This window comes from Semicossyphus pulcher, unplaced genomic scaffold (assembly GCF_022749685.1).
Source record: "Semicossyphus pulcher isolate SPU_LCO1_2020_fin unplaced genomic scaffold, fSemPul1.0.p SCAF_17, whole genome shotgun sequence".
Classification (NCBI taxonomy): Eukaryota; Metazoa; Chordata; class Actinopteri; order Labriformes; family Labridae; genus Semicossyphus; species Semicossyphus pulcher.
The window spans coordinates 28,733,807-28,756,804 of record NW_027211681.1 but is presented as its reverse complement, the minus strand read 5'-3'; the positions used below and the strand labels follow the sequence as shown (position 1 = coordinate 28,756,804).

The window sequence follows — 22,998 nt, the reverse complement described above, 5'->3', positions numbered from 1 at the left end:
ATATCTGAAAGCTGAGGTGAAGGCTATTTTCAAGTAAGAGGCTCAGATTTACAGACCGTTCCACGCTACATGAAGGCAGCATCATATTCCTTGAGGACCTTTAAACTTCAATTATCCCAGTCAGGCCAGGACTTAAAGGGCAATCCTGGTATTTTTTAAATGTTGGCCTTTTGCATGTTTTGCAGTGAAAAGGAGTAAAGGGTGAAAAACGGGCGTGAGTGTCTCCAGTAGATGTGTTCATCCTGCAGCAGTGAAACAGGCTGTAACGGCTGCAACATAATCCTTGATGGGTCAAAGGTCGCCCACTAAAAGTTCTTGTTTCCACGGACAGGCTCAGATTGTTATTCTGTGTGTGTGACAACATGACAGAAAGGATCCCTACAGAGATAGACCTTTTTGTTACAGAGGAAGATGATTGTTTTAACCACACACAGACGTTACATCGCTCTCTGCACACACACCAGACTCCATTCATACAGATTTTACCTCACAGGACACAGCAGCTGCTGATCTGTCACGGTCTTGATTGGTTTGTTTATGTAATTGTGTACCTTTGTGTTATTGTGTTACACGTAATGTATTAGATCAAAACTAACTATTTTAACTCCAAACAAATGAACCCATTGAGGCAGAGGTAGACCACAAACTCCTGTGTCCTGAGTGGAAACAACAAGAACTTTTAGTGCACGACCTTTGACCCATCAAGGATTATGTTGCAGCCATTACAGCCTGTTTCACTGCTGCAGGATGAACACATCGACTGGAGACATTCACACACTTCTTGTACCAATTAGTCATTTAAACCCCAAACTATGTGAAAACATGGCCCGGGTTTAAACATACTAGACCTCCTCTTAAAGATTTGCATCGGTTGGTCCCTTCCTTGTTTTAAGTGCTACAGCTTACAGTACAAAGTGTTCTTCGACAACCAGTGATGGAGAACCATTGCACAGTGAACGTTCAGGACACTACAGAGTCAAGTAGAGCCAGTTAGAGGCTCTGACGACATACAGGTTAGATTAGTGGGAAGAAAAAATGCAAAACATACAGAAAACTGAAAGAAAATCCATCAGAAATACAATCAGAAGGCATTAAATGGTGGAGTTGAGGTTTTCTACCAGGACACTGTAAGACACAGGCTTAAAGGGCAACTCAGAAACTGTCCTTTAGATGAGAAGTCTGGTGAGTTTCTATATTTCTCTTCCTGTAAACAAGAAAAGCTTCAAACCAACACTGAAGATGTTTTTCTTCCTCTCTGACGCTTCAGTCGGGAGCGCTGAAAGCCGCACAGAGCCACGTTGATTTAGTGATGATAGAAAAAATATATAAAAACACCAGACTAGTCCTTTAGTTTGAAACGTGCATGGAAACACAACGGGCTTGTCTGAACTGAGTGGTGCAGTTCTGCTTTTAGGAGGTTCAAAAGCAACAGAAACTACACCTCGATGCTAAACTCCTTGACAATGAAGAATAAAAATGTGGACAAAGTGAAAAGAAAAACAGACTGTACACAAATCAATACTGTGCCTGCACATATTCACCTGGACAGGTAGCGTTTTATACAGCATTAATAAAGATGACCAGGAATAGAAACAATAAAACACATTCTGTTCTGTCAGATGTAAATGTGTAAAAAGTTTCATGGAGCTTTACAGTTTGTGTTTGAACCACCTGAAACGGTTGTTGAGCACTGACATCGTTACCAAGAGCTCCGGTATTATTGCAAAAATGCTAACGTCGGCCAGCAGGGGGGGTAAGAGGGCTCACTGCGTCAGGAGGTCAGAGGTCACAGGCATCGCATTCCCTCAGTGATGCAAGCAAAGGCTGTATAAAAGAAGTGGACGCAGACGTGTCCAGCAGGGGGCGACGCCACTGGTCTGATCCTATAGAAGTCTATGAGAACATGCTCCTCCTCCTCTCCTGATGTATTCCCTCAGTAAACATGTTCCTAATGACTTTATGGTCTCAGCCTCTAGTTTCAAGTCTTCTTCAGCACAGCATGATGTTCATTTAGTCACTGATGCTCCCATTGAGAGTCACACAGACCAGGAAGAGGGGAGGGGTTAGGGCAGGGCTACCTGTGATTGACAGGTCGCAACAATAGCCACATGAAAAATGTTTGACTAAAGACACTCTGAGGACTCACCTGTTCTTTCTCACAATATGAACCTTTATTTGAGAGCCTGTTTATCGCGAGCTAAAATTAGCATCCCGACAAATGGTTTCTATGAATTAGGGATTTACCAAGCTAGCAGCACTGCTAGCTCACAATTTAGTGATTGCTAACCCCGCCCTCTCGTCCAAATATGGTCACTTCTCAAGCCAAAAGTCGATGCTTTAAAACGTCCAAGAACTAATGGGTCCACTTCTAATATACAGTCTGTGGACACAACCAAGAGTGAGGATGTTGTCACTGCCTGATTGTTCATCACGTTTCATGACTCATTACCTCGACTGTAACCTGTGCAACTAACAGCACGAACATTAAAGCTGCGACTGAAAGTAGACCTGAGCTGCAAACGTCGTCATGCTCACAAAACGTTCACAGCGAAGGCTTTAAAAATCAGATCAGAAAACAACCAAACCCGTCGTTTACTCAGGTCGGACAGAATGATGCTATGCTAACATTAGCTATGGTCAAGAGAAATCTCAATGTAATCTGTTATAATGCTTACTATCACAGACAAGCTAACAATATGAAACATCCTGGCTAGCCTCTTGCTAACAGCAAACACATTTGCTTAGAAAATATTGCTGTTAATGGACACAAACAGCTAATGTACCAGGCGTGCAGATGTTAGCTGGAGGAAGCTAGCAACATACAACTTGACAGCATGTGTGCTGTTTGTGCTTAAGTTTCCAGGAACTCTTATTTTGTCCGTTTTTTCTCCTTTTCTGCCGCAGAAACGCAGCAGAAACACTTCTTGGGTTACCTTGGACTGATGGTCTAGCTTACTAGCTACAATGCTAACTAGATGCTATAGAGCTAATAGGGTTGCACTGACAAACTTTACACCAAAAGACAGCAAAGAGCAGATGATATATTGGATGCCTACTGCTGTTAAACATGCAGCTAGCTGTTCTGCTGTTGCACAGGTAGAGCAGAGGTAATGTTTCACTCACTGTTTACTTGCACTCCAGAAACCAGATTAGCGTTAGCAATTAAGTTAAGGCAAACATGATGGACGATGCGTTTACATGCATTGTAAGAATAGAAGTCTAAAGCCCAGATCTCATGCAGTTTGGTCAGTCTTCACGTCTCCACCAACGTACTGCCGCGTACAGCTGCTTTCCTCTCCTGCTCTCTGACATGCTAACTGCTCAGTCCCAAAACATCTCATCAGGTTCCTCCAACAGAAGCGCACCTGTGTGAATCAGCTTTAATCCGAGACAAACCACATGTCCACATTACAACATGTTTCTAATTTCCAAGGGTTTGGAAACATCTGAAGTGCATGTAAACAGAGATGAACCCACACAAAGTTTCAGTCGAGCAGGTCGAGACAGGCGGACTTCAACCTCCTCATTAGCATGTCAGTTAGCTCTGGATCTCTCGGGCCCCGTGCAGCGTCTCCCTGCGCCGTCAGTTTGTTCTATTATTTGGTTTCACCGTCAAACATTTAGTGCTAACATTAAATAGTGAGTTGAGAATAATAAGGTGTGTTTTTGCTGAGTCATACAGCAGTTAGCGAGGAGTAGTGCTACACAAGATGGCCGCCGTCACTTGGTGGGGCGTCCTTCTGTGAAGAGGAGCAGAGGTGTCCCCTCGCAGTGTTTAAGGATTAATTATTAATAACTGGAGGTCGTTCACAGCCGGAGCTCGTTCGCCACCTTGGAGGCGATGTTTTTGAAGGCGATGGACGTGCCGGAGATCCTCTTAAACCGCACGCCGTTGAGCGAAAGGCGGGGCAGCTTGCACACCTCCATCTCCCACTGGACCAGACTGTCCTGCCGGGCGTCACCGTGCACGCAGAACAGCGAGTAGCGCTCACGCTGCTCATAGTCGCAGTTGTTGGCGTCCAGAACCCTCCGGATCTCCTTCATCATGTCTCCCGCCTCCATGGACGACGTGGTCTTCATGCTCCAGGTGAAGCGCAGGGAGCGAGGCTTGGAGTCCCGCCCCTCCTCTTTGGGCTCACCTGAGAAACTTCTGGAAGACAAACAGAATTATTGTATGTAAATATCATGAATCCAATTTCCTCCAATTAGGGATGTTCTTCAACCCATCGTTTCCTCTCTGATCAGACGATGCATCGTTGATTGAACTGAAGCAAAGTGAGTAACACCGACTTCTGATCCGATTCAAGACTGAAAAACTTACGGAGAAGACGTGTTCGACACGTCTCTCTGACTGAGGTTTCAGTCTCGGCGAGCTCTGCGCTGCTGTTTGCTAGCACAACATAATGAATGACCAGAAACCAGTTCTACTTCCTGCTCTCAAACAGTCGTTCGAGAGGGCAGCCAAAACCTCCACACGTCACTAAAGAGCAGCTTTCTGGGAAGTCTACGGTTTTGGTGCAGCAAAGAAGAAATGGTTTGTGTGTTACTTTGCCTCCTTGCTCTCACTTACCTGCGTACAAACTTGGAGGTGATCTTTCCGATGAGGGAGGTGGAGGTCCCGCGGCGGGGCGAGGCCAGCGAGGCGGCGTGCTGCGACAGGCTGGGAGAAGCGGGCGGGCCGTTGTAGGTGGCGGGTCGGCGGTCTCGGAGCTGAGCGCCGTGGAAGGTTGAGCGGCTGGAGGAGCCGCGGGGGAAGCGGGTCCGGTCCGGCGTGGTGCTGCTGCTGGTGACGCTGAAGGCTGAAGGAGAGGACGGGGGCTGCTGGGGGGAGCTGAGGGAGGAGGGGGGAGGATGATGATGTCATGGTGAAAAATGTTTCACTGATACCTGGAGACTTTAGAATAATTAGAATCACCTCTGATACTCTGCGTTGTCGTCGATGGGCGGCAGGCTGGACTTCATGGGATGTCCCGACGCTGACATGGACTTTACATGACGGGGGCGTGTGGAGGACACGGTTGCCCCCGGTGACGGGGAGGGGGATGCTGCAGGTACCTCAGGCAGACTGAAACAGAGACAAATAAGTTGTTAATTTGGAGATTAACAGGAATCAATGGATAAAAACTCCCAGAATTCCACTCACCTGCTGTCCTTCCCGTTGTGAACAGCAGCCGAGTGGCGTTCAGCACTCGACCTGTCGTTTACATACGTGTTCCGGCGAGTTATGCTCTGAAACACAGACAGATTTATTACAAGTGCTGCTAACGCCCCCCAGAGGCTGCAGTGTTCATTACAACACAATGTGAACCAGCACACGGTGACCACAGGTTCATTTGTGTTTACTCATGTTGGTTAAACACTTGAATCTTTGTCCTTCCAGATTTGTCTGAAAAACAAACCCCATCCTGTCTGTGCTCATCACCTGTCCTCTCTCACAGCTGGTTAACCTCCCTCCTCCTCCTGACCTGTGTCTGATGAACTCTGACCAGTGCCCAGTGTGATGAGCTGTTAGCTCGGATCAGTACCAGGATTTCTCTGATGGACACCAACTACCGGTGTCCTGTTTCAGCTGTGGAGCGCCTGTCCATCTGTCTCTGCAGAGTGACAGTTTCACTGTGTCTAGCAAGTCACACATGGGCTGAGATCTGTCTCACTACAGTGCTATGAAGCCACAACAAACATGTTACTGAGATTTAATGACAACAAACAGGCTGAGAGGATGCTGAGAGAACTACATCAGGAGGCAGGTTAGTAAAGAGGCTGAGCTCATGCTCTGTCAGGTCTGTCAGTGAGACGACGAGAACACGACTTTAAAATGACTGTTTTTTGAATGGAGTTTGGTTTGATCAGTTCTGATGCAACTTCAGGAGAATCTCATCTAAGTCAGACTGAACCCTGAACTCTGTTGCAAAAACAATGACATCTTGAGTTATTGAACCAAGGCCATATTCACAGTGTGATCAGGATCAGAACAGCAGAGGGCGCTGAAGCTCAACATGAAGCTTGACCTTTGACCCTGGTTTACACCCAGGGTCTGCATCAGGTCCTGGTTTAGACCAGACTCTGAATCCTCTCACCCCTGAGGCTGTGGCTGACCTCCTGCGGTCTGGAGCTCCCACAGGTGAGGCCGGCTCCTCCTTCCTGTCGCTCTCCACGCTGCTGGCATGACCACGCTTGGTGTAGGAGACAGGCGGGGGGATAGAGGGCGCCACTGAGACAGAGCACAAACAACGACTTAACCATCTATTTAATTCACAACAGGGAAATGAGACTGCACTTCCTGTTTGATCAGAGACTCACCATGGTCGCTGAAACGGCGCTGCTTCTGATTGGTCGATGTGTTACGAGAGTGGGCGGGGGACTGACTGGAGCCGTTGAGGTCGCTGCTTGGTCGTGACCTTTGACCCAGGTTACTGCTGGACAGAGAGTCACTGCCTCCAAACTGGTGGAGAGAGTCAGAACAGAGGCTCTTAACAGGCCAGGAAATCAGTTTGGAGTTTTCTCCTTTGACGGAGTTGGCTAGCTGTTTCCCTCTGCTTCCAGTGTTTGTGCTAAGCTAGGCTAACAATATAAAAGTAGATTAGAGGCTTTCACTTAACGTACCTCAGCAGGTTTCCTCCCCAGCAGCAGGTATACCGCTGTCACCTCGTTGTATTTCTGACCCTCGAGCGCCTTCTTCACTTCCTCCTGAGGGAAGCCCATCGTCCCCATCAGCTCTGAGTGGACAGAAAACACACAAACACTGAGTGAGCTTTGGTTGGTGCAGAGCTAAAGACTTGCACAACCGACAGCTCTGTGAGACTACAGAGACAGAGCTTTTTCTTCAAGATTAAGTCGCTTTTTGAAACCAGAAACAGCCGTGACATGGCTCTCTTTAAAGCCACCAGACCCCACTGACAAAAAGAGTCATTTACCTCACACAACACAGGAGCTGTTGCTGGTCGACTGCTGCCTCAGTCTTTTGTTTTTGTGTTATTCTGTGTTCCATAAACATTGTGTTGGATCCAAACTAACCATTAAAAATTCCAAAGTCGCATTATAAAAGGGACTAACCAATCAAGGCAGCAGTACACCAGTAACTCACATGTTCTGTGGAGTAAAAAAATACTGTTTTTCTGAATGGAGTCTGGTGTGTGTGCAGAGAGCGATGTAACGTCTGTGTGTGGTTAAAACAATCATCTTCCTCTGTAACAAAAAGGTCTATCTCTGTAGGGATCCTTTCTGTCATGTTGTCACACACTTAGAATAACAACCTGAGATCTGGATAATCAGCTATTTCCACATACGATGTTCAAATATACCAAAATAATCATGGGCGTGTGTGTTTGTGTGTCTGACCAATGCGTTTGAGGTCACTGAAGTCTTGTTCGGGTTCGTTGTATGATTTCAGCTCCTTCTCCTCATAGCCGACGTTCATCCATCGATCCTTCATGACTTGCTGAGAAACAGACGAATAAAAGCAACATTAACTTTTAAATTTGAACATTCAGAGTCTTAATTTAATCAGACATGCACGACACCAAACACAGTCTGTATCTATCCGATAACGCTCGACCGATCTGAGTAAAGACAGAGCTTCCTCTGCTTTAACGTCCTGTGCATCAGAGTTTTATTACATTATGAGGAAATGGCTCTGAGCGTCAGTCAAAGTACCAGCTGTAGGGGAGTGATGTCAGCAAAGAAAGTTACACACTGTCTTTATTAAAGCTTTATTAAATCCTCTCTTCTCTCTGACCTGTTCTTTTAATGGTGTGCTGTTTAATTACCTGTTAATGAAACACAAACACTTTGTACAGCTGCTTCACAGTAAAACACCTTCCATCTGAACACCACTCAAAGGCTTTTATTGTGAAACATCTCCAGGAAGTGTTGAGTGTTAAATGTTTCAGGTTGTTGGCTCGAGTCCCTGGTTGTGGTCTTACCTGCAGGCTGCCTCGTTTGCCCGGGTTGAGGACCAGCAGCTTCTTCAGCAGGTTCTCACAGTCTGTCGACATGTAGAAAGGGATCCGGTACTTTCCTCTGAGAACACGCTCCCTCAGCTCCTACACACACACACACACACACACACACACACACACACAATGACATGTCTTTATTATGTTAGCTGGTGGTGTGTCCTGACCTGTATAACATATAACATAACCAATAACATTCTGCAGTATATTAGCAAGTAAGCTAACTGGTGTCTGAGCTAGTTAGCTTATAGCTTGTAAGCTTAATAGTTTTTATCAGCTACTGATCAAAAAAGTGTTTAACAGCAGGACAGCTAATTGGTGTTAGCTAGTTACTGGGCTCGTATCTAAAAACAAGTGAGCTAACTGCGTTTATAAGCAACTAAGCTATCTTGTGTTAATTAGCTAGTTAGCTGGCTAGTAAGCTAACTAGCGTGTAAAACAAATGAGCTAAGTAGTGTTTTGGAGCTGTTAGCTAACACATTTTCATAGCTAATGTTCTAACTAGTGTTTAATAGCTAGTGAGCTAACTAGCACTAGTGTTCTAGAGGCATTATTAGCTAGTAAGTTAACTTGGGTTTAATAACTACAGCGCTAAAAGAGTGTTTAGCTAGTGCGCTAATGTTTTAGCTAGAGAGCTAACAAGTGTTAATAGGCTAGTGAGTTAACTAGTGTCTATTAGCTAGTGATTGTTATTAGCTAGTGAACTAACTGGTGCTAATGGGCTAGTGAGATGAGCAGTTTATTATCTAGTAAGCTAACTAGTGTTTAACATCTCATGAGCAAACTGAGCTCACTTATGCCAGAACATAAACATTAGCTTGTTTGCTACTAAACATTAGCTCTTTAATAACAGTGTGGGATGAAATCTAACAGCTTTAATTTGTGACGAGTTAAACAGCTCATGATGGAGCAGGAGGACCTTCTCATATTCTTTGTGACATGACTGCAGGTGTTTGTGTTGCCTTGTCTCTCGCTCTGACCTTCAGGTTCTGTCCGTCAAAAGGCAGCGAGCCGCTGACCAGCGTGTACAGAATCACGCCCAGACTCCAGACGTCCACCTCCGGCCCGTCGTACTTCTTCCCCTGCAGGGTTACAGAACTACATTACCCAGCAGCCTGCTGCTTTAACACACAGTAACACACTTTACTGAAAGCTACCTGCAGAACAAGGCAGAGTTTAACGTTGAATATTTAATCTGACCCAGTGCTCGACTTTACCGTGCTCAGCCTCTGCAGTTTCAATACTTTATTACATTATTCCCTAAAACAACTTTAAATCACTTCCTTTATTACACATTCAATTTGTCTTTTTGTGCTTTAAAAAATAAAACACAGAATACAAAAACCACAGTTAATGCAGTCTAATTCAAGGAGCGTGGGTGAGCTGTATGTTAAAGTTTGCTTTCCCCATCTTCACAATAAAACCTGATGAATATATACTAGTGTCATTATTCAGGCCTTTGCCTCCGTATACAATCATAAAAACACTTACAGCAACAAAAACATATTTTTCTTATGAAATTGATGATAGTTACTAATTATTCACCTGGAAGAGCTCAGGAGCAGCGTAAGGAGGAGATCCGCAGAACGTGTCGAGCTTACTGCCCAGCGTGAACTCGTTACTGAAGCCAAAGTCGGCTATCTTAATGTTCATGTCGGCGTCCAGCAGCAGGTTCTCTGCCTGAGAGACACAGAGATTTGTTTGATTTTAACACAAGTGACAGCTCAAACTGTCACTTTCAAAACGCAGTCCGCTCACACATCACACGCTTCATCGTGAAACATATTTAGTTTTTGTTCTTTTGACTGTAAAGAAAAAGTTTGTACCTTGAGGTCTCTGTGAACAATCCTCTTCTGATGACAGTACTCCACTGCTGACACGATCTGACAGGAACACGGCGACAGAAGAAGAATCATTAGAAACTGTGGATTCAAGACACACAGACTCTTTTGTTTGTACTTTCTTAACATTTGGTTGCAATAAGAGTTTTTCCTAAAAGGTGCCTCAAGAGAAAGGCTACTGTTGTTACACGTAATCTAAGGGGTTTATCTACGGTACGGTGGCCTTTTTAGGACAATCTAAGACTCTGTTTGAGGCTCAGCTGTGGACTCACAATATAATTAAGCGACTGTGAGACACTGAGTGGAGTAAATTCACATCAAAGGTTAATTAACTATGATGTAGACTTGCTGTTTCTTTAAGGAGTCGTGATGTGAATCCTTGATGCTAGCAGCTAGCTGTCAGACGGACCGTTAGCATCCTGTGGAGCTTAGCTGGTTCAATGTTTTGTGCAGATTTAGGATGTTGATCTTTATCAAAACACTACAGACGTCTACATGAACAAAAAAACATCTCTGAACATGAAGAATAATAAAGGAGCTCGTTGACATGTTTACAGTTAGCTTTATCCACTTAATACCTAGCACGGTTACAAGTCAACATGCTAATGTTAGCCATAACTTTGGCATTATTAACATAATTGCTTGGTGTTACCACTGCACTTCTGATCGGCTAGCATGTAAACATCCAGATGCTAACATGCTAAATCTAATGTTAGCACACAGTTAGCAAGCTGCTAGTCTGGGTGCCTTTAATGTCTGTACGGAGCTTCTTATTTATCCATTTTATTTATTTATTTTACCATGTGCAACATTAAACATACATGTTTCCATTTCATGCACTGTACCAGAGTTAGCTTAGAGCTAATGTTCATCTGCAGTCGTTTGGCAGGTCACCATAAAAGATCATATGGGATCAAATATTTCAGCCTGGACCAAAGTGTTCGAGCTAACGTTTAAATATACAAGAAGTAAACAGACAGACGCCAGGACAGAAGGGAACACGTGTCTCCAGCAGCAGCAGCGTCTGTTGGCCACCGTTTGTTAGCTGCTACGCTAATGGACCATAATAAAACTGATGTGTTTCATTACAGTAATGCAGGCTGAATTATTCTAACACCGGGGCGTCATGGTCTGCTCTCTACATGGAGGATGAGCCCGGCACACCTGACACACCTGACACCTAAGTGCATTTGAAGCTTGAGTATTTAGTTGAACTTTAGAATGTTTAAATACTCGCTAACACGACACTGCACTGCACGAAGGATTGTTGTTGTAAATATCAGCGGAGTTATTCTATACCTTAATCCTTTTTAAATTATTTTGGGAAACAAGGAGGAGTTGAGGCGTGCCTTGCAGCAAAACAAATATGGCCGACATCAGCCAGGTGCAGGGACACCAACCACTTACCTGCATGTACCTGTTCAAACCCAACCAGAAAGCGTTCTTACATCACTCCCCCCTACTATCGCCATCAAATAAAGACAATAAAATTAACCGATGAAGAATAAACGACAGAGAGCACCTGAATGCATCGTTAACCACCTGACCAGGACAGAGAGCATTATGGGATACCGAGGATCAGATAGTGTCACATGTGACAGATAATCTCACCTGGCGAAACTTGGCTCTGGCCTCCTTCTCCTTCATTCGTCCGTGAGCGACCAGGTAGTCAAAGACTTCACCTGAAACACAGACAGACAGGTAGGCAGACAGACAGGTCAGCAGACGTGTCACACCTTTATCCAGGAAACAATATCTGTGGATGACTTTATTATTAAGATTTCTTTCACTCAATCATCACTAATGGAAACATAACAACTCTGGACAGACAGGTAGACAGACAGGTGAGCAGGTCTTACCTCCGCTGGCGTACTCCATCACCAGGTACAGAGTTTTCTCCGTCTCAATCACCTCGAACAGCTTCACTGAAAACAACACGGAAAAGATGTAACTGTAAGGAGGTGGAGGAGGAGGAGAAGCAGAGACAGGAGGAAGAAGAGGAGAGGGAGAAGAAGAAGCAGTAGGAAGAAGAGGAGGAGAATGGTTAGAAGAAGAATGACAGGAGGGAGAGGAGAAGGATGAGGATTAGAAGAAGAAGGAGAAGAAAGAGGAAAAGGAAAATAAAGGTGAGGAAGAAGAGGAGTAGTAAAAGGAGGAGAAGAAAGAGAAAGAAGAAGATCAGGAGAATCAGAGAAAAGAGTAAGAAGAGGAGAAGAAGAGGGGTGACGAGGAAAAGGTGAAGGAGGAGGAGGAGGAGGAGGAGAGAAAGAGTAAGAACAGGAGGAAGCAGAGAATGGAGGAAGAAGAGGAGGATTAGAAGAAGGAAAGGGAGAAGAAGGGTTAGGAGGAAGAGGAGAAAGAGTAGCAGAAGAAGAGAAGAAAGAAAAGAAGAAGGAGAAGAAGGAGGGAGAGAAGAAGGAGTAAAAGAAAGGGCAGTAGGAGTAGACTCACCGATGTTTGGGTGGTTGAGGATCTTCATCACACTGACCTCCCTGAAGAGCTGCAGAGACGAACAGAGTCTGAGTGAGGCGCTGAGCACATTCGGCTGCATCACAGAGCTCCATCAGAACACTGAGGGCGTCGAGTCTCTCTGCTAGCTGATGTTTCACTTCACATGAAGGTATGTTTCACACATTAGCACACATGACCAGTTCGTTTTCTCACGTTACCTGAACCTTGCACCAGATTTGATTATGATATACCTCACTAAGTTGTAGAGTAATTAGCGATGGTGAAGCTAACCAAGTTAGCGACATAACAGTTTGAGTGACTTGTAGATCAACCTCTCGCTAGCTGGTGCTAGCCATGCTACTGGCGTTTTAATTTCCCTCCTCTTCCTCGCAGTGTGAAACGGCAAAATCTGTGCGTATTTCACAGAAATCAAGTGGCTCTACTGTTCCCCTGATCCACATCAGACCTACAGATACCCCCGTTTCTCACGTCGAGACGTGTTTAGCCTTGTGGGACACCATTTTTAAAAAGTGAGACCAGAAACTTGAACATTTTGCATCCCAACGTTCCAACAGCTTTTAAACCATTTAACAGTTCTGGACAGACAGACAACCCTGTTAGCCAACCTCTGAAACAGAACAAAGAGGTCAACCGTGTGTCCAGGAGAAGGGGCTGAATCAGCGCCAACAGATAAATGTAAACAGGAGGAGTGTTCTGGTCAGGATGGGTACAGATCCGCTTTTCTAGAGGAAGGACCTGCAGGTTTAGTTCTTCTTTCAAAACTCAGACACACACACACGCACACTCTCACACGCGCACACACACACACACACACACACACACCACTTCATTTACTTCCTGTTTGTTCTCGTTGCCATCGAGTGTTTCCTCTGTGACCTACAGTAACCGTGGCGCGTGTGCTGTGAAGTGTCGAAGGTTAAAACATTAAATCAGATCCTCCTGGAGCTCAGACGAAAGTGTTCGGTAAGTGTACTTGACTTCTGAAAACATTGGACAGGCAGGGGTCAAAGGTCAGAGGTCAGAAGTGTGGGCGTACCTTCTGCAGGCTGGTGGGGTTCAGCTGCGTTTTGTCGATAATCTTGACGGCGACCTGCAGGAGGACAAAACACAGAACACATGGTGTAAACAGTGTTTAAACGTTTTCTTCCCGACTCTTTATGTGACTTTTATTTCTTATTTTAAAAGGACGTCTATGCAGACACCTCGATACCCAACGCCTCGCACCGATACGGAGTGAAAGCTAATTGAGTGTTCCCGTGCAACATCAGTGCAACGCCTCTGCTGTTGTGGACACTTACAACACATCAGATCACTGTGGCTGTATCAGACAGATCTATACGCGTCGTTTTGCTTTCTCCTGAAGATTTCTACGTTTCTGAAACAGAAATGAATTGATCTTCCAAATAAAGAAATACTTTTGCAGTCAGAAACGACTGCAGATGTTTACAGGCAACCAGTGAGTCAGCAGGATTATAACAGCAGAGAGTTTTATTCAGGCTCGAGTCCAAAAAAAGCTTTAAAGATGATCAATGAGGTTCAGATGGAGCGCAGCAGAGACGTTCAAACAGGAAGTCAGCTGGTCCAGGAGCTGGACGCCTCCTCATCCTCGCCTCCTCTGTGTCTAACTCCTGAGAGAAACTAAGCAGCCGATTGGACGGCTCCGACTTCTTCTCCTCGGATCATGAGTCTTAAAATAAAAGGAAAACGTCACACACACACACACACACACACACAGTTTTTTATCTTCTGTCCAATCAGCTCAGAGCGTCTGACGTCAGCTGCATCAATTATTGATCCTGAAGCAGCGGCAAGATTTTACGTTTCAACAGATTTAACCTCAACGACCCCGAGGACAGAGAGCCTGAGGCTGGAGCACAAAGTCACGTGATTCACTTAGAAAAAAAACAAGTCATCAATTCAAAAAGAAACTAAATCCACAGAAAGAGACGCTTATTTAAAAAAGGAAATATATGTACAGAAAAGTCACGTGATTTTTTAAAAAGACGATAATTCATTCAAAATGACAAAAAGTCACTACTGTACGTATTAACAAAACATGATTTATTCAAATACACAGGATTTATTAATAAAGACAAGTTTTAAATTCAAAAAGAGACTAAATTATTTTTTAAAAACTCAATAATTCAGTCACATAATTTACTAAAAACACCAATTAATCGAAAAAGACAAACCTCTAATGTGTTAAAAAAAGACTCAAATATTCAAATAAACACAAATATTGTGAAAAAGTCGAGTCGTTTACTCAGAAAATGACGTGATTTATTAAAAAAGACAAGTTATTAATTCAAAAAGAAACCATTACTGAAAAACCCTAAATGGTAAAACAAGTCACGTGATTTATTAAAAAAAGATTCTTGTAAAAATAAAGTGAAGCAACAGAGACACTAAATCCAAAAAGGAAGTTAAATGTACAAAAAAGGTGATGAATTCAAAAACACGTGATTTAAAATAATGTGTTTAAAGAAAAGAGAAAAGAAAAGAAATTCATGAAATCAAATCCTTTATCAAAAAAGATGCAATACATTTTTTTTTTAAAAAGACAATCATTCCAAAAAAGTCACTAAAAATGTATGAAAAAAACATTTATTAAAGAAAGGAATAATTTATTCGAAAGGACACGTGATTTGTTAAAAGAAGTCACACATCAGATCAACTGAAACATAGCAATGACATTCTGCAGCCACATTTCTGCCATCTGGCGCCCACACGTTTTCATCCTGTTAACACGCGCGGTACATAATCTAATGACATGATCTACAAACGTACAACTTCCTGACACAAATAGCAGAAGTCTTGTCTTTCTGTAGCAAAAAGAATAAATGCTCAATCGACTAGAATTTCTGTTTTAGATCGACTTGACAAGAAACAAGAGGCAGCTTGTTTCTCAGATCTGTAACTTGATTTCTGGACGGTTGTTCTGGACGGACACAGAGGAATCTGAAGCAGACTGAATCTAAAGCAGTGTGTCGTGTGGTCACGTAGAGAAGGAAGACTTGTTCTCACCTCTCGGCCGGTCAGAGTGTGTCGAGCCAGTTTGACTTTGGCGAAGTTTCCCTTCCCGATGGTCTTCAGCAGGCGGTAGTTTCCGACGTGCGGCTGTTCGTCTGCAGAGGACGTCACTGAGTTGCGACATGGCGGCAGACTGTGACGGCTCGCTGATTTGGTGGGTGGGGCAGGCGGGTCCGGGAGGCCTTCAGAGGCCTTAGGCTGGAAGAGACAGACGCATAAATGGATTAATAAGGAACATTTAGATTATTTAACTGGTTAGAAAGATTCAGCATCTTTACTGTACAGGCTTGACCAATGCGGATATGGAGTGCCACAGGGAAGCAAACTCGGACCTATACTGTTCTGCAAGGACCTTTAAACACAGCTATCAAAGTGCAGAATCCGTACGTATGCAGATGATACTGTGTTTCCTATGCAGTAAAAACAATTAACAGCCATTACAGGGCTGTCTTGTGGTACGAAGTTGATAAACTAACTCTTGAAAACTAAATCTGCTGTTTACAAGCCCAGAAAACTCCCTGACAGTTAGTGTTTAGGACCATATTAACAAGCATGTGTTCTTCTTTTCATGGCACCCTTGCCTACAGTGGAAGAACATAAGAGCAGGATCTTAATAAAATCAGCTGCTGTTTGGGCTCAATAAGCAGAGCAAGAACCTATTTCAATTAGGACAATCCTCAGCACTTCGTTCACTTGTGAGAAAGATGCTTTTTGAAACCAGAAACAGACGTTACATCGCTCTCTTCAAAGCTGCCAGACTCCATTGACAAAAACAGTAAGTTTACCTCAGAGAACACAGGAGCTGCTGCTCTGCCTCTGCCTCGATCCAACAGAATATTTGTGAAGCAAGCATCAACAAAAACAAATCAACCCACCGAAGCAGCAGCAGCTCCTGTGTCCTGTGAGCTTAAATCAGTGTTTTTCTGAATGGAGTCTGGTGTGTGTGCAGAGAGCGATGTAACGTCTGTGTGTGGTTAAAACAATCATCTTCCTCTGTAACTAAAAGGTCTATCTCTGTAGGGATCCTTTCTGTCATGTTGTCACACACTCAGAATAACAATCTGAGCCTGTCAGTGGAAACAACAAGAACTTTTAGTGGACGACCTTTGACCCATCAAGGATTATGTTGCAGCCATTACAGCCTGTTTCACTGCTGCAGGATGAACACGTCTCATCAACATTTTTGATGCCATATTATTAAAAAAATATGACCAATGGTTAAAAATGCAGGAATGACCCTTAACAAGTTATATCTTGTTTGTTTGATTAGTACAAATATTTCCCTGTAAAAACAATAATGAATGATTGACAGGGGATTTCTAACACATCCTCGGCCTGCGTTCATATCAGACCTACAATAAGAGTGAAGTGTGAGATCTGCTGCAGGCCGGTGGCTGTCAGAGGAACTTGAGCCGACAGAAACCAGTCTGACTGCGTCTGAGCCGGAGGAGCCGACACTGAGGAGGCCGACACCTCTACTGTTACAGCATGACATCACACCGCACCACTGTTACACTCTGACACAAATGTACACACACTCAAATGTGTCGTCTTCACTAAACTGAAGGCCTGTGGAGGTCAGGCAGAAGCTCTACGATCATGTCAGATCTGTAGTTGGATTAGTGTCTGATCAGCCGCAATCCTTGTAAGTGAAACACTCCTCGTGACGTGCTCTGGCTTCATGCAGCCGTTGGTTCATTTCTCCTCACAAAAAAAAGCACAAAGCCTGAGGAGGGTTTAAATCGATTTCTTCCTGATACTGAGGCCGTTTGAAGCTCAGCTCGTTTTCAGTTTATTTCTGCTACGTTTCAAACACGAATCCATTTTCAGGATTTTTGTCCGTAAAAACTATCAAACCGGCTTCACACAAACGTAAACAAGAAAAAATCTAATTAACTTGAGCGTGATTGTGTTTGTTGTGACAGTAAACACAAGATGACTGATGATGACTCATCCTGCACTCTGGGGCGTAATTGCTCATTTTGCATCCAATGAAATGCTTCTGTTAATCCTTATGTCCCGCCCACATGCTGCACCGGAGCTACAAGCTAGCTAGCAGTTATGAGTCAAACTGTGCTTGTGTTTGGATGTTCCCACATTCAGGGATATTGGCTGCTGTAAACGTCAATCAAAATCCCCAACAAGTCCCGCCCTAACTTCCTGTTTTTAAAGGAAGAACATTAAATAAAACATAAACGTGCTGGTTAGCCACAGCGCTAACCAGGACAGCAGTGTGTCTTTAACCCGAGAATACACACACTCTCAAACACACACACTCTCTCACACACACACTCTCTCACACACACACTCTCTCACACACACACACACACACAAACACAAGGGAGGTCAGAGGTCATGGGGGTGTGAGGTGGATTCTTCACTGAGGAGGATCTCTGAGCTTCACTCTCACTGTGATGGACTGCACATGACACAGTGACTGGGGTCAAAGGTCACACCCTACCACACAGAGGGGAGGGGGGAGTTTTCACACGGGTCATGTGACCTCTTTTTTTATTGTCCTGTTTCTGTGAGTCGAACTTCAGGATTTTAATGTGACTTCTAGAAGCCTCCTGATATCCCGTCCTGCAGTGCATTCTGGGAAAAATCAATATCATACAGACAGCAGGAGCCGACCGGAGCTGAAGGGTGAACGGTTCAAACTCTGCCGAGAGTCGGGCCACAAAAAGCACATTAACAAACGTACTCCTGCTGCTTTCCTGTTTTATATGACGCTGATGGTAAACGCAGTCACGTGACCTTTTTACCCATAATGACTAACTTGTATATTTAGTAAGTTACTGTAAAGGCCCACAGACATGTGGCTACACAAGACACACTTGAGATTCTACATTTCATAGTTTTATTCTGCCCTGATTTGTAGACAAAGTTGAGTTTTTTTTAATCTAAAAAAATGTCAAAAAACATTCATTCAACATTCTTGTGTAGGCTTATTGGCACTGCTGTTTCCTGATGAAAGACTCGACTGCAGTGAAGCAGAGGAGCCTGAGAGCAGCTCACTGCTAGCATTCCTGCGTTAGCATGACAATAAGGAGGCTGCGTTTACCCAGAATTCCTTCAGGGTCCATCAGCCTCCCAAACATCCACAGAGCTCGATCACATCACAGAATTCACTCTGTGTCAGTGTGACTCATACAGGCTGCGAGTAACATTCTTCCATTGACGTCTGTTAGCCTAGCTGCTAGCTGCTAACACAACCTGAAGCTGCAGATCATCAAACAGATTCTAACTGGTGTAGACTCTGTTTTTTTTTTAACTTCCACTACAAACAGGCCCAGCTTGAGTTAGCATAGCGAGTTAGCATAGCGACTTTTTGAAAGTCTTCGGTGTCTCCTTTAAGAGCCGTGTTAAGTCTGATAAATGTCCTCGAGTGATGTCACTTGAGTCAGAGTCAGTTCAGGCTGAAGACCACAAGTCTGAAAATGAAACAAATCTGTCGTGACCGCTGCAGCCCACTGCTCACCTCTGCTGCATGCTATGCTAGTTGTTACTAGCATAACACAACACAATCTAACAAACTGTCATGGAAGAGCTGCATTGTGGGTAATGTAAGCCGCAGGGTGAGACGAAAAGAATGTGTATAATGAAAATGAAGTTATCCACGGTTTTAGTGGAGGTCACCGGTCTCAATCTAATCTTACGCCCACAGAGTAATGAAGGGCAGTTATAGGGGCTCACTAGCGCCCCCTGCTGGTTAATGTGTCACTGCAGGGATAGATACAAATACAGGAAATGTATTTGGTTGTACGGATCCTTTAATATCCTCCTACAGTCATTTGTAAAACATTAAGGTGACACTGAAGTAGGATATTAACACTATGTCTCCTGAACGCACCACTGCTGTCTTTCTGCCTCTGAGCAAGGAACTGACAGTCTGCAGATCAATCAAACTGATCAGACTGTTTAAACAGGTTTCAGACCAACACCCGCCCCCCCCTCAACTGTCAAACTTCCACATCCATCAGTTATAAAAGTCCTGACATTATGAAATAAACACAGATAAACTCAATCAATAAGTACGGTAATAATCAATAACAGTCTGAAATTCTATTTAACTTAATGTATAAATGAAAGCATTAGAAGTAATACTTTAATAAAATATCCGAACTGCATTAAAAATCAAACTCGTAAAATTCCATTTACAGTACAAACAGCTGCATTATTAACACGATAAACTTAATAATTAATCGATAATCGAACCAGACTGACCTGTTCGGACTCTCTCTCGCTCACCGGGGTCAGAGGCATCCTGCCGGACATCTTCCTGCGTTCCTCCGCTGCTTTCTGCTCCTTCAGTCCGGAAGAAGCATCTCCTCCCCGGCTGCTCTACAGCATCTCTACCCGGCAACAGGCCACCTCAGCGGGGCTCAGCTGGGAGGCTCCGCCGGCCGGAGGGAGAGGCAGGCCGGGGCGGCGGCTACAGGAAGGCCCGGTGTTTGTGTCGGTGCGGGAGGAAGACCCGCATGGAGACAAAAAGAGACAGAAGGAGGTGAAGAGGAGGAAGAAGAAGAGGAGGAGGAAAAGTAGAGAAAGTAAAAATCCGTCGCGCAGCTTCCGGTGGTTTATCAGGTCAAACAGCAGCACTGCGGAGCCAAAAAAAAAAAAATCCCACAAAAACTATGACGTCAGAGCTCCTCCTCCCCGTCATCCTCATCTTCATCATCGTCATCCTAAAAATATCCCAGCATCCTCAGCTGCTTCCACTGGAACACATCCTCCCTCCCCAGATCCAGCAGCACGCGCTGGAGATATCACCCGGAAGTCTTTTATTTTGAAACATAAACGTATAATAATTCTTGAATTACATTTTTTAATTTATATTTATACAAACTATGATTATATTATGCTCAAAAACATAAGTTACCACTTAAACATATATTAGAATTATAGATATTATATATTTAGAAACTTTATTCTTTATATTTATTTACGTAAATATATTTTTTTTTATCACAGAATAACGCTGCATACCTGTATCACCATTATGTTTTGCTGTAATAAGTGAAATTCTCCCTGTGGGGTCAATAACGCTTATGTAATATTATCTTTAATGTCGTAACTATCACTTGTTTGCATTATTGTCTTACTATTTATTTATTTATTAGGTGTTTATTAATCCGCCTGATAAAGCCCTTTAAAATACATTTGATTTGTTTGACATGTGCGATATAAATAAAGTTTTATTGATACATACATGTGCAATAAAGATGATTAGTTACCATCTCTGTGTATTTTTTTAAATCAGGCTTTTAATTTGGAATAATGAAATAGCCTGAGTCCAAGTTTAAAGTGCCTTTAGATTATCTGTCATCTCATATTAATTTTACAGTAAGTTCTAGCATTTTCTGTTTTCATGTCACTTTGGTCCAGTACATTTTGATTTAAACATTTTAAGCAGTCATTTATAAGAAAAGTTTTCTACAGTATTAGATTTTTGTAATTTCAGTCTTGTTTAATAATTTCTGATGTTTAATTAAGTCTGAATATTTTTCTTCATCTTGACAGTAAAGGAGTTACTTAGTCTTCTGCTGCCACCTGCTGGCTCCTCTGCTCTGCTGCACACTGTTTTACATTCATCTATTTCAAGTCATGAGCAGAACATATTTCTATTTAACAAGCCAGGTATGGTGATCACAGGCAGCTGCCGATTAGTGCCAACATATTAATCAAAGAACAATTTGACTGAGCGCAAAATCTTGTTGGACGGTCTGTTAGTCAGTAAATCTGACAAGAGCCAAACTGTGATGGTTAGATGTGTCAGAGCATCCCCAGACCTGCAGCTCCTGTGGGGTGTTCCCGGTCTGCAGGGGTCAGGACCTACCAAAAGAGGTCCAAGGAAGGAAAACCAGTGACCAGGGGACAGGGCCATGGGTGGCCAAGGCTCACTGATGTGTGTGGTTTGCTCCAACAGAAGGTGGTTCTGATAGAAAGGTGTCAGAACACACAGAGCATCACAGTTTGTTGTGTATGAGGCAGCGTAGCTGCAGACCGGTCAGGGTGCCCATGCTGACCCCTGTCCACCTCTGAAAGCGCCTACAGTGGACACGTGAGCATCAGAACTGGACCACAGAGCGATGGAAGAAGGCGGTCTGGTCTGATGAATCATGTTTTCTTTTACATCATGTGGTTGGCCGGGTGCGTGTGCGTCTCTTACCTGGAACAGACATGGCACCAGGATGCATTTTGGGAAAAAGCCGGCGCAGGCAGTGTGATGCTTTGGCCAATGTTCTGCTGGGAAACCTTGGGTCCTTGCGTTCATGTGGATGTTACTTTGACACGTACCACCTACCTGAACATTGTTACAGACCAAGTCCCCCCCTTCATGGAGACAGTATTCCCTGATGGCAGTGGCCTCTCTGAGCAGGATGATGTGCCCTGTCTCACTGCAGACATGCTTCAGGAATGGTTTGAGGAACAACGAGTTGAAGGTGTTGACTCGGCCTGCAGATTCCCCAGATCTCAGTCCAATGGAGCGTCTGTGGGATGTGCTGGACGAACAAGTCCGATCCATGGAGGCCCCACCTCGCAGCTTACAGGACTTAAAGGATCTGTTGCTCACGTCTTGGTGCCAGATACCTCAGCACACCTTCAGAGGTCTGGTGGAGTCCATGCCTCGACGGGTCTCAGGCAGGTGGTCATGTTACGGCTGATTGGAGCGTAGTCCATCAGTAGTTCCAGTGAACAGCGCCCTCTGTTGGGTATAAAATTTCCCTCCAGACACGTGAACAATAAAAATGGAAGATGTGAAAAGAGAACAAAGACAACACACTCAAAAGCAGCAGCTTGTGTTGTAGGAGTTTGGTTTAATATTGTACTGAAAAATAAATTAACGAAAATAACTTTAAAATGCAACAGAAGACAAAGAAAAAAAAAGATCCAGATTATAAACATTCTTTGCCAGCAGGGGTGGAATCGCAGTGCTCATGTCAGATTAAATTTACAAATATATATAAAAAGGAATTTATTAGACATATCCACAAATCACGAAAGCATTCCTTTACATCCAGTGAGCTGAATCTGGTCTACCGCCCGGTCGTTGTTCCTCCAGCTACAAAAAGGTCTAGAAAATTTATATTTATATATGTATATATATTCATACACATGCCCTATGTGTGTGGATGAGGCTGTACAAAACTAAACTGTACAAAAACAAAAAGCACACAGTGGTGATGGTGTCGTGGATGGAATGATTAAATAAAAACAGTGTGATGACCTCTGACCCCCAGAGAGAGGTCGATGTTTGGAATGAAACCTTTCCTTCATCTGTTCACAGGTTTTGGCTTTAAAAACGGAAACACTGACGTCGTCTGCATAAAGTGTTCAGGTAATGTGACAGTTTAAACGACAGGAACCTGGTTTAAACTTGTAGTGTTATAACAGTTTGTGGTGCTTTGAAAACAGGAGGAGGAGCAGGAGGAGGAGCAGGAGGAGCAGGAGGAGCAGGAGGAGCAGAATTAAATATCTACAGGTCTCAGCTGAACTGGAGGAAAGAGTTAAAAAGCTTTAGGAATGAGAATCATCATCACGGAGGCTGAATATGGAAATGTTCAGAGGATATCCCAAAATAATAATTCAGAGATAATTTAAGACTTTAAGAAAAGTTCGACATGTTGGTGAATAAACAAGTTTTGCGTTAAAGAGGAATTACTGTTTTTAAACTCCGACTCTAATTTTACATATTT

General features: G+C 43.7%; 1 protein-coding gene across 4 annotated transcripts in view; it reads right to left on the bottom strand.

Annotated features, from left to right (window-relative positions):
- mark1 (MAP/microtubule affinity-regulating kinase 1) overlaps positions 1–19,646 on the bottom strand; it is a 147,448-nt gene extending 127,802 nt beyond the window's left edge. For 3 of the 4 annotated variants that reach the window (XR_011308443.1, XR_011308442.1, XR_011308441.1), the window contains exons 1-18: positions 19,526–19,646; positions 15,293–15,496; positions 13,305–13,358; positions 12,248–12,296; positions 11,656–11,721; positions 11,408–11,478; positions 9,782–9,838; positions 9,501–9,635; positions 8,936–9,037; positions 7,923–8,042; positions 7,339–7,438; positions 6,604–6,716; positions 6,301–6,442; positions 6,078–6,211; positions 5,144–5,229; positions 4,916–5,065; positions 4,571–4,831; positions 487–4,150 (exon numbers count right to left, since the gene is read on the bottom strand). Coding sequence is in view for 1 of the 4 variants with exons in the window: in XM_069665584.1 (XP_069521685.1) it covers positions 3,808–4,150; positions 4,571–4,831; positions 4,916–5,065; positions 5,144–5,229; positions 6,078–6,211; positions 6,301–6,442; positions 6,604–6,716; positions 7,339–7,438; positions 7,923–8,042; positions 8,936–9,037; positions 9,501–9,635; positions 9,782–9,838; positions 11,408–11,478; positions 11,656–11,721; positions 12,248–12,296; positions 13,305–13,358; positions 15,293–15,496; positions 19,526–19,576 (2,238 nt within the window). In the remaining 3 variants the exon portion in view is untranslated. Of the gene's footprint in view, positions 1–481; positions 4,151–4,570; positions 4,832–4,915; positions 5,066–5,143; positions 5,230–6,077; positions 6,212–6,300; positions 6,443–6,603; positions 6,717–7,338; positions 7,439–7,922; positions 8,043–8,935; positions 9,038–9,500; positions 9,636–9,781; positions 9,839–11,407; positions 11,479–11,655; positions 11,722–12,247; positions 12,297–13,304; positions 13,359–15,292; positions 15,497–19,525 lie in introns of those variants that run through there. The other variant, XM_069665584.1, reaches the window with a different exon arrangement.
- Between the last annotated feature and the right edge of the window lie 3,352 nt (positions 19,647–22,998).